The 11,185-nt window shown below is 52.2% G+C and overlaps 1 protein-coding gene across 3 annotated transcripts; it reads left to right on the forward strand.

Annotated features, from left to right (window-relative positions):
• Positions 1 to 152: 152 nt before the first annotated feature.
• On the forward strand, positions 153 to 10,760 carry LOC311582620 (uncharacterized protein C16orf95 homolog). Of its 3 annotated transcripts, XM_084755798.1 has the most exons (8): positions 153 to 429; positions 2,113 to 2,164; positions 3,756 to 3,807; positions 4,331 to 4,471; positions 6,231 to 6,377; positions 6,945 to 6,981; positions 9,650 to 9,866; positions 10,496 to 10,760. In XM_084755798.1, the coding sequence occupies exons 1-8, from the start codon at positions 402 to 404 to the stop codon at positions 10,512 to 10,514; spliced, it is 693 nt and encodes a 230-aa protein (XP_084611924.1). In that variant the 5' UTR covers positions 153 to 401; the 3' UTR covers positions 10,515 to 10,760. The 3 variants fall into 3 exon arrangements, with proteins under 3 accessions (XP_084611924.1, XP_084611926.1, XP_084611925.1); XM_084755800.1 differs by lacking the exon at positions 2,113 to 2,164 and having other exon boundaries at positions 409 to 429; XM_084755799.1 differs by lacking the exons at positions 153 to 429; positions 2,113 to 2,164 and adding an exon at positions 2,183 to 2,661.
• Positions 10,761 to 11,185: the final 425 nt, after the last annotated feature.

An 11,185-nucleotide genomic window follows, 5' to 3' on the forward strand; every position in this document is an offset into this window, starting at 1 on the left:
GGGGACAAGGGCTGCCTGAGAGGGATGGCCTGTCCTACTGTCACCATGGAGCTTCTGTTCCAGCATTCCACAGTTCCATTGGAAGGCCAGCTCTCGCAGAGCACCATGGTTGTGAGGGACACAGAGGGTGCAACAGGTAAGTCGGTGGCTGCTTCCCCCACATACTTCTCAAGGTGCCCTAGGACCATGGGGTTCAGGCTGACAGAGGCATTTGGGAAGTAGCAAGCTGCTAGAGCCTTTGTGGGCCTCTTCCTTTTCCTGCTCTGATGACAGTGAAGACAATGACGATGACACCGTATCCCACAGCACACTGGAGGACAGAGTGAAGGAAGAAGACCAGGTGCAGTCACTGGAAGAACTGGGACGTGTCACTGTTGGCGACAGGGAGGAAAAGGTTGGCAATGATACCGGTGACCTCAAGAGGAAAAGGTAATGGGCAAGCCAGCAAAGCTGACACACTGTCTGCCCCCTGGGACAGTCGCAGTACCACAGTCAGGGCGGGAAGCTGAGAGCCTGTAGCAGGGACAATAGACAAGAAATGTAAACTGACACTAGTCAGAGGCGCTGGGTGACCTTGCCCTAGAACCCTCCAGTGCCCAGCCTGAAAGGCCTGGGAAGGGCCCCGCAGAGGAATGTGTTCTTAGCATTTGGTTTTCATCTTTTTTTGTCTGTCTTTCTTTTTTCTTTTTTGAGACAGGATTTCTCTGTGTAGCCTTGGCTGTCCTGGACTCGCTTTGTAGATTAGGCTGGCCTCGAACTCACAGTGATCTGCCTGTCTCTACCTCCCAAGTGCTGGGATTAAAGGTGTGCGCCACCATGCCCGGCTCTGTTTTTTCTTTCTATTTATTTATTTATTTATTTTCGGTTTTTGAGACAGAGTTTCTCTGTGTAGCCCTGGCCATCCTGGAAATTGCTCTGTGGTCCAGGCCGGCCTCCAACTTAAAGAGATCCACCTGCTTCTGCCTCCCAAGTGCTGGGACTAAAGGTGTGCGCCACCACCACTCACCTGGTTTCCATTATTATTATTATTATTATTATTATTATTATTATTATTATTATTATTATTATTTTATTTTATTTTATTTTGAGACAGGGTTACTCTGTAGTCTAGGCTGGCCTGGAACTCTTGATAACCTTCATACTCTCAAGTGGTTTTTGTGCTCAGCCTCCCGAGCATCCATGTGGGATCACAGCTTTCCTGCAGCTCAGTTGTGGGTGTGTTATACCTTCCAGCATGGCTGTGGCGGCCATCTTTTCTTCTTTCTCCGTATCCCTGGGCTTTTCTTTTTGTTGAGTTGTTGCCGGTTGTTCATTATCAGGGCCGCAGCCTGGTGCTGCATCAGCCACTATCTCTGCAAGCAGTGTGGGGTGGGTAGGGAGGCTGGTGTGTTCACCTGGGCTCTGATGGAGCCGTTGTCAGCTGGGGACTGTCGTTGGTCCGTGGCCCAGCTGCAACAGCGAGAAGCCTCGGGATTTTGGTGACAGCATCCTCTTGGTGGGTATAACTGTCAGAGGGGTACTAGGAACAGCTTGCCTCAATTTGGGATCTCTAGTGGCAGACCCCAAGACAGGAATCCAGAGTAGTCACAGGAAGGTGACTGGGCAAACAGGTGAAAAGGAAAGCCCAGCCGTGGAGATCTGCAGGGCCACAGGGTGACGTGTGTAGGGACGTTTTCTGGAGTGGTGGGGCTGAAAGGAGCCACCGAGCAGAAGTGTGTTCCCTTCCTTAGCCCCTTTGTTAATTAGCAGCTCTGGTTCCTTGGTGGTGAACTTCTGCAGTGCTTTGTACGTTCTGAACTTAACCCCTGCCTGAAGTACGGCTGGATAAGACTTTTCTCCCATTCTTTGGGCTGTTTCAGGATCCCGGGATCAAACTAAGGTTGTCAGGGTGCCTGTTGAGCCGTCTCAATGGTTCCAAACGCTAGGTTTGGTCTGTCCAAAGCTCTGGATGGAAACCTTTCTTTTAAAGTTACAATTCACTAACATCTGAGAGGCACATGAAGTTCGGGTTCACCAAGTTGTCACCTTAGTTGATAGGGACCCACAGAGGGAACATAGCCCATGAGAACACCTTAGGTCCTGTCCGACCTCTCTCTGTCTGTCTCCTTTCAGGGGATCAGGACTGGGGTGCCTCACTCGCGCACAGGCCCATCCACAGGAAATGGTGAGTGGCCTTGGGCTGGTCTCCATGTCCACCCTGGCGACAAGAGGATAGAAAGCGCGAGCCAAGCGTGGCGTGGGGGTGGGGTTTCCACTCTGTCCCGCAGCTCCCTTGAGCCGCCCCCTGTGAGTAGCCAATCAGCTGTCAGCTCAGTGCACGACCAAATACGACAGCTCCTGATTGGCTGATCTAGGGCCAATCAGTGGGTCGAGCGGGAAGCTGTTGAAACACCGGCAACCCTTCAGCCCTAGCGAGGACCTTGGACCTCACCTGGCTCTGGTCTCACCAAGGCTGTGTAGCGCATGCCCAGCACAGCGCATCATGACAGATCAGGTCAGCCAAGAGCCTGCACAGGTGACCTCGGAGCTCACCTGTGAGTGCCCGGAGCTCCAAGGCTGCCGAGTCCAGCGGTAGCGCGGTGGCAAGGAAACGGAAAGGCGACCTACTTCTTCCATCCCTGGAAATGTCAGGAGCAGGCCTTCAGGCATGGCTGTATGCAGGTGTGCAAGGACTGTGGCCCTTGGATGGTTTCCCCCGGCTTTCACCTTTCCCATGTGCTGCCTTCCCACTCAGGCCAGGTCACCACCCAGACCTTGTCACTAGGGTAGTTCCTTCAGCAAAGGAGCCCAGCTGCTCCCACTGGTTCCAGCAGGCAGTTCCAAACTTAGCCTCAAGGGTTATGATGCTGTAATGACCAATCTCTGAGACTAGGCTGGGCTGCTGTGGGTAGGCTCGATGCTGTGCGGGTTCAGCCACCCCCCCCCCCCCCGCCCCTCCTCCCCCTCTTGCTTTCAGTTATCAGCCAGGAGAATTGAGTGCAAAGGCCTGAAGCACACCAGGCTCACTCCTGTGATCCTAGTACTTGGGAGACTGAAGCAGGAGGATTGCTGTGAGTTCGAGGCAAGCCTGGGTTACGCAGGCCTCAACAAAATAACAAAACAGGCAGTAATGATTGTGGTTATTGTAATGAGATACAGAAACACTCAGGCGGTGTGTGTGCTTTCCGACATGAAGCAAGCTGACGCCCACCGTGGAAACTCAGCTTTGCCTGACATGTCTACATGCAAGAGACATGCCAACATCCTGGCAGTGTGTGGCTAGGATCTAGGAAGAGTAACTGTGCCTCCAAGCACTGTCCTGCCATGTCCTCCTTTGTCCCATTCTACTCCCCTCTGTTCCTCTTTGCTTTGCTCTGTCTACCTCTGTTTTCTGTTCCCCTCTGTTCTGTCCTCTGCACCCCTATGTCTTGAAACTCACCAGGTCTACCGGGTTGTTCCAGTTTTGACAAGATCTTCCTCTTACTCCAGCAAGCCTGTGTATACCCAACAAAGCCTCCCTGGGAGGTCTGGGCCTTAGGACCCAGCTGAGAGCCAAGCCCGGCTTTAGCTGGAATGTATTGAACCAAGTTGGCTTTGGGACCCAGGGTCTCACATCAATGGAGAAGTTGTCACATGAGTGAGCCTGCCCTTCTGTCACTCCTGGGCTCGAGAGGACGGCCTCTCCACCCTGAGCGTAGTGCCAAGGGTCACCAGCGCCCAGCCTGCAGTCTGCACAGAGCCCAGAACATTCTCAGCTGTGTGTTTTTCTTCTCCAGGAAGGGTTCATTTCAGACCTTTGGAAAGGAGGTGTGCATCACAGGTCACACGGTGAGGACATGCCTCTTGTCCCTCCTACGGGTGAGAAGAGTGAGATGGGGATCTCAGGCTGCGCCCCACACAGAAGCATGTGGCCGCCGAATGGGTCATGTCGGTGACCCCATATCTCTGTGTAGTAGCACCGCCTCTCTACCAGGCCCATCAGAGACCAGAAGCCCCCCTCAGTGACTTGCTCTGGTCTTTGGCTTCTGCATCTGCCCCTAGAGGGCATGGTGGCCCCAAATGCGTGATTAGTACCATTCAGAACGCCACAGGCATACCCGGGAGTAGTGGACTCCTCTGCCTTGAGTTGCTAGAATCTTCCGTAGGTAGGCTTGCTCACAGTGAGGCAGCAGTGAGTGGCCAGGATTTCCCCCAACCCAGCTTGCAGACCCCTGCTGGCAAACAGCCATGCAGCCAGCTTCATCCTGAGCCACAGACAGACCTGAGGACCTGTCCCTTCCCCTGGGTGCTGTCCTTCACTCCTGTCACAAATGCCTCTCACACTGAGCTCTGTCCTGTGTGTCTTGCTCAGGTGTACCCTGGCCTCCACACTGTCCTGCAGGAGTGTATGTGTTGCCAATGCTATGCCAGGGTTGGGGGCCACCTGCCTGTGCCCCGGGCTGATGCACTGCTGCCCTACTGGGTCCCTCTGTCCCTGAGACCACGAAAGCAGGTAAGTGGCTTGGCAGGTCGTCATTTATGACCAGGACCCGAGTCCTGGTCCAGAGCCCATCAGAACCACAGGTGTTCTATGACCGAAGTTCCTGGGACATGAGTTTGGTTTGATTGATTGATTTTGATGCTGGGGATTGAACAGACTAGGCGAGTCCTCTCCACTGAACGACAGTCCCTGCCCACTGTCCTCCTCTCCTTCCTTCCACTCCTTTTGTTTCTTTTCAATTATGTGTATGTGTGTGTGTGTGTGCGCACGTGCATGTGTATGTGAACAGTATATGTGTTATATGTTTGTGCCTGTGGGGCCACATGCACCCACATAAATAAGGTTTTGGAAGCTGGAGCAGAGCTTCAGGTGTCTTTTGTCTTATCTACCATTCACTGCCTTATCCCCTGGAGACAGCCCCTCACTGAGCCTGAAACTTGCTGTCTCAGCTAGGCTGGCTGAGAGCAAGTTCCTGGGATCTGCCCGTCTGTGCTGGGCTCACAGCCATGCCTATATCTCTCACGAGGGCATTGGGGATCCAAGCTCAGTTCCTCATGTGTGCACAGTAGGTGTTCTCACCCACTCAGCCAGCTCCTCTTATTTTTTAAAATACATTTTTTATGTGCATGTGTGTGTATACATGTATATGTGTGTGTGTTCACGTGTGTGTACACATGTGTTACCATAACACTTGTGGAGATCAGAAGACTCTGCTTGGGTGTGGGCTCTCTCCTTCAATCCTGTGGGTTCCAGGGATCAATCCCATGCCATCAGGCTTTGTGGCCGTGCACCCTTACCTGCCAGACCTTGGCTTGCCTAGGGCTTTTGCGATTCATTCGTGTGATGTGTGTGTTAGGTTGGGAGTGTTCTCCTAGCTCCCTTGTTCGTGCTGCATTCTGCCGGGCACCACGTTCCCTGAGAGCAGCTCGCCCAGTGACACGGCACTGACACTCAGGGGTCAGCCCATACCCTCATCTTCCAGGACAAAAAAGCCACATGGACTTTGGCCAAGAGGTGAGGGGCACATACCTCTTGTCCCTGCCACAGGCTTCTAGACAGTTCATTTACCACTGACAGTATGCTAAGGGCGTTCTTTCGCATGTGAGGTCAAGGCCAGCCTAGTCTATATAGTGAGTTCCAGGCAAGTTAGGGATAGATAGAAGACTCTGTCTCAAAAACAAAACAAAACAAAACAAAACCCTGGAAAACAAACAAAACAACAAACAAAAGACCCAGCAACTACAGACCAAGTAGTCAAACATGTAAGGACCATTCTCATTCAGACTGCCACCAATACCATGTCTGTTTTGAAATGTGTCTACATTTCTTTATTTATTATGTTGTGGGGTGTGTGTGTGTCAGTGTGTGTGTGTGTGTGTGTGTGTGTGTGTGCGCGCGCGCGCACGTGGAAGTCAAGAGGACAATTTACAGCAGTCAGTTCTCTCTTCCCACTGTGAGTCCCAGGGATTGAACACAGGTGTGCTGGCTAGGCAGCAGGTGCCCCTGCCTGCCTGCGCCATCCTGCTGGTCCCTGCGTCCGGTGGTGCTGGAGATGGAACCCAGGTCGCTGTGTGTTGTAGGCAAGCGGTTATAATATCTGGGTTACAGCCTCTCTCCCTTAAAGACAGGGGCTCCCTATGTAGACCAGGCTGGTTTTGAACTCACAAAGATCCACCTGCCTCCCGAGTGATGTAATTAAAGGCATGCACCATCGAATCTGGTGCCACCCTCCCACTCAACCTTTTGAACCTTTTTTACTGTCCACTGGTAGGTCTCGAAGATGATGCGGTGTTATGTCCCCAGAGGCATAATGTCATGTCGCTGCCCCTGCCACTGCTTTGGGGGCCGCCTTCCGATGCCCAGGGATAAGGCTGTTATGCCTTACTGGGTGCCTCAAGGGCTGAGGGCACAGAAGAAGGTAAGGAAGGGGGCATGTGTGACAGGGCTGAGTGAGGAGGGGTAAGAAGGGGAGGCATCCAAGGGGACACCTCCTCCATGATGGCCATGGTGAGGGCAGCTGAGGGCAGAAAGTCATGTCTTGAGGAGGCTGCTGGGAAGTGTGGGCCTCATTTTCTGAGGATGGGTGAGGGGCCATCTGGTACCCAGGCCACTGCATCTTTTCCTCCTTGCCATCTCTTCCTCCCTCTTTGTCCCTACCATGCCCTGTGCCCACCTCTCTGCACCTGTCCAGAGTCCTGCAGAGGTGGCTGGGAGGGACCACAGCTCTGGGTTTCCTTCCTCTGTAACCCTGCCCCCTCCCCCTCCCCCATAGAAGCCAAGAGAGGGCCTTCCCAGTGTGTAGGGTTAGCTAGAAGTCTCATTTTTCTCTCCTCCTGCCTTCCACTTCTGGGCTCTCCACCCCTGTGCAGCAAGCCATCCCCAGCACAAAGACCTCGGATGTGAACTGGGAGTCACAGCACCCCTGTCCCCAGACACGCGCTATGAGTCACTGGGTGACACACTGACCCACTTTCTCATCTTTTAGGTGGTGAAGCAGCTGGAGAATGTTAGAGACACTCCAGGTAACTCCACGGCCTCACTGTGCCCCAGGAAGGGGGCAGGGCAAGGACACACACACACACACACACACATACACACATACACACACACAATGTGACCCCCCCAACCCTTGCTAGGCATTACCAGCTGCCTGCCGTTTTTTACAAAAGACATAGGCAGACTGTCAACCTTAGCAGTGGCAAGTTGGAGCTGATGACATCTGAAGTGAGGTTTTATTTAGGCTACGACTTGTGTCACTTCTGTGACTTGTGGGATGGAGTGTGTATACACGGTCACCTTTGAACTGGTGTGTATTTCTGATGTGACAGCTCTTGGATCATACACGTGTGTGTGTGTGTGTGTGTGTGTGTGTGTGTGTGTGTGCATGCATTATACAATACAACCATAGAAGTGCATGCACATGCTACAGTGTTCATGTGCTCATGCATGTGACCTGGCATGTTTGCACTCCTGTATTCATGGTTGACAACATGGGCTCACACTCATGTGCTCAGCGTATGATCATACATGCTAAACAGCACACTCAAACATTGGTGATGTGGCCCTCAGACACCCCCCACCCCACCTCCCCACCCCCTGGTGCCTCAGATCTCTGGGAGAGACAGGTGTCTCCTCTACATGTTTCTTACAGTGTTTTGAACCCTGCATCCCGGACTTGATCCTGAGGATGCTTGCAGGCTCTGGCCTGGTGTCAGGTCTGTGCTGCCTTGTGCCAGCTCCGCACAGGGAATCCCTTGTGCAGGACATGGGTAGGGATAGCCTTCTGGGAAAAAGGAAAATTACTTGAAGGAAAGGGTGAGAGGCGTCTGGGGATGGATAAGCCCCCAGCCAGCCTGTTCTTAAATGTGCAAAAATGTCCCGTCCACAACCACAGAAGCAGCACTGTCACCTGGAGCGCATATTTGACTCCTGGCCCTCTGCAAAAGAAGACAGTGCTCTGACCTCTGAGCTGTCTTCCCGGCCCCTCTGATCACTCCTTCTGGTTGAGGGGATTTGTCTTGTTTTCATGATGAGATTTTACAGTGTTGCCCTGAGCTGTGTGTGGACTCCTGGGCTCAAGCCATTCTCCCTCCTGTTCATGTTGGGGACTTCAGGGCGGTTGGGGGCAGGATCTGGACGACAGCCTGGCCTCTCTCCCAGCGCAGTGTGACTTCATCACTCTCTCTCTCTCTCTCTCTCTCTCTCTCTCTCTCTCTCTCTCTCTCTGTGTGTGTGTGTGTGTGCACACGTATGTGCTGAAGAAATCACAGCCAGGTCCTTCTGCATGCTGGGCTACATCCCCAGACATGTTTTTCTCACAAAAGAGGTTTCTGTGCTTTTGTGCTCTGTGGTGGTGGAATTTTTTTCAGAAAGAAAAGGATCTATCCTGTTACATATTAAGTGTTTTTACATTGATATAATTAGGGCTTATATTACTATCAATAATGTGAAAAATATACCAAGGGGATACTGCATTGACCAAAGCTTACCTGAGAAACAGTAAAGGGGTTCCAGGAAGCCCAAACATTGGGTCTCTATGTGTGGAACGGCTGTAGCAATTGCTGTGGAAGTACCTGGAGTCAGCCTGGATTGCATGTGATAGTCATTTCAAAAAATATATTTATTTAATGTTCATTGGTGTTTGCCTGCTTGTGTGTCCGTGTGAGGTGTCAGAAGCTCTGGAATTGGAGTTACAGACAGGTGTGAGCTGCCATGTGGGTGCTGGGAATTGAACCTGCATCCTCTAGAAGAGCAGTCGGTGCTCTTAACCACAGAACCATCTCTCCAGCCCCTATCAGAGTATCTTGTTTAAAAAGATATGATTCATTTCTTTTATGTGAGTGCTCTGCTGCACATATACCTGTGCGCCAGAAGAGGGCACCAGATCTTATTATAGATGGTTGTGAGCCGCCATGTGCTTGCTAAGAGTCAAACCCAGGTCCTCAAAGGACAGCCTGTGCTCACTCACCACTGAGAAATGTTCAAGAGGTGCTTAACTATTGTGCTGGAGGAGAGGAGACCTAAATCAGCCATGCCCCCATAACTCAGCAGTGGTAAGCCCAATCAGGCTCCGTCTTCACTGGCCTCTCCCTTCTAGAGATAAAAAGACAATAATAGAATAAAATAAAGGCTGCAGGTCGCAGCTATCCACTCTGAAGAATAAGGATTCAGACACCGATGATGCTTGGTGGTGGAGCACACACATTTAATCCCAAGGAGGCAGAGGGAGGTGGATCTCTGAGTTCGAGGCCAGCCTGGTCTATAGAGTAAGTTCCAGGACAGCCAGGGCTACATAGAGAAACCTTGTCTTTATTTATTTGTTTGTTTATTGTATATGAGTGCTTTATCTGCAGAATAGGGCATCAGATCACATTATAGATGGTTTTGAGCCACCATGTGGTTGCTGGGAATTGAACTCAGGACCTCGGAAGAGCAGGTGGCGTTCTTAACCACTGAGCCATCTCTCCAGCCCCCGAAACCTTGTCTTTAAAAGAAAGAAAGAAAGAAAGAAAAAGAAAGAGGAAAAGAAAAAAAGAAAAAAAAAAAGAAAGAAAAGAAACTGCCGAGTCATCACCCCCACACAACCCAGCATCTTTCTTGGGTGGGGCTGGTTCTCCACAGAGCTACAGTTCTCAGCTCCTGGGTCCCCAGGTTCTGCCCTGGCCTCGACAATGCTCCTCTTGCTTTTAGATGGCCCCCTAAACTCAAACAGATGGTATGGCTGTTGGCGGGTCTGTGGGGACCAGCTTCTCCTCCTCAAGTGGCAGCAGCTCCAGGTCCTTCATCAAGATGAGCCGCCATATCCTCCAGAGGATGAGTCCCACTCTGGCCGCCTAGGCCTCCTGCCCATCAGCTTCAGTCTCCTGACCCTGATCCAGGCTGTCCTGAGGGCCATCATGGCCATTCGGTGAGCTGCGGGGGGTGTTGAGAAGGGGTGAGTCTAGACTCCCCATTCAGTTTGGAATCTCGAGTCCTTGCCACCAGCACCCTGCCCCAGACGTGTCTTATGTCCCTGAAAGACCATTCAGCCCTTAGATGCCATGGTGAAAGCACTTGTGAGGCTGTCCCTGGCTTCACAGGCCTGGCTGTGGGACAGTGGTGCTGCCCAGCTGTGATGTGGGGAGACCCGGCTGCCCCCGTCCGTGGCTTAGCAGACACTTGCTGGCAGAGAGTCTAGCTCAGAGCCCTCCCAGGAGCAAGGGTGCTATGGAACTCCCTCACCCCATCAACTCTCTCACCCCCACCCCTATGGCCCACACAGCTCCCATTTCACCTGCTCCCATGGCTCTACAAAACTAGGCATTTCCTCCCTTCCTGAAGGTCAGAGGCTCCCTGGGTCTCACAGCCAGAAATCAGAGATGAAACACTGGCCCCAGCCTACTTGCCTAGTTTCTGAGTGTAGTGGGGGGCCCAGTGACTGAAGGGACACCCACACCATTCTCACTGTGGAAGGTCCCTGGCAAGCCCATGCCAAGGACAGCCGGCACTCATCCTGAGGGCCAACTCCCAGCATTTGCCTTTCTCTTGGCTTTCTAGCCATTTGTTCTGGGACTGAGTTGGAGTCTTCGGCTACTGTCAAGATCCCCAGCGAGAATGTCATTCACTATCACGGCCTTCAAGGGACGCCCTCAGATCAGGGGGACCTGTGACACTTGCTGTTTCCACAAGCGATAAGATCTGCACTGACGATCCAATCGGAGCTAGGAGCCGTCATGTGACTGTTAGTTGACAGGGGGCTGGAAGGAACGTCCAAATGAGTCTTATGAATGCAGCCAATAAATGTTATTTGTGAAACTCTAAACCAGTCGCCTAAGAAATCATGTTGTTTTACATGCTTTGCCTGCATGTGCGTCTGTGATCCATATATAAGCCTGGGAACACATGGAAGCCACAAGGAACTGGAGTTACAGTTGTGAGCTGCCATGTGGGTGCTGGGAAATGAACCTGGGTCCTCTGGAAGAGCAGTCAATGCTCTTAACTATCGAGCCAGCTCTCCAGCCCCACTGCTGCACCATTTTTCCTTTTTTTTTCCTAATGGGAAAGCCGGGAATCCGAACTCGGGTCCTAACGCTTGCACGAAAGCACTTTACACCCTGAGCCATCTCCTTGGCTCTTGGAGGAGACTCTCACCATCTTCTCCCCATGAGGTCCCCTTCCAGCCTCAGTCCTTCACAGCCGAGAAACCAGCCTGCTATGACTTTAGAGCCCCAGGCCCTGTCTTCCTGC

Source organism: Acomys minous (assembly GCF_964271855.1).
Source record: "Acomys minous genome assembly, chromosome: 14".
Lineage (NCBI taxonomy): Eukaryota > Metazoa > Chordata > Mammalia > Rodentia > Muridae > Acomys > Acomys minous.

Excerpts from the sequence above, each read along its gene's own strand:
- LOC311582620 (XM_084755798.1), top strand. The coding sequence starts at position 402 with ATGATACCGGTGACCTCAAGAGGAAAAG. Across the intron at positions 3,808-4,330 it reads TGTGCATCACAGGTCACACG|GTGTACCCTGGCCTCCACAC; the intron begins GTGAGGACATGC and ends TGTCTTGCTCAG. Across the intron at positions 6,378-6,944 it reads GGCTGAGGGCACAGAAGAAG|GTGGTGAAGCAGCTGGAGAA; the intron begins GTAAGGAAGGGG and ends CTCATCTTTTAG.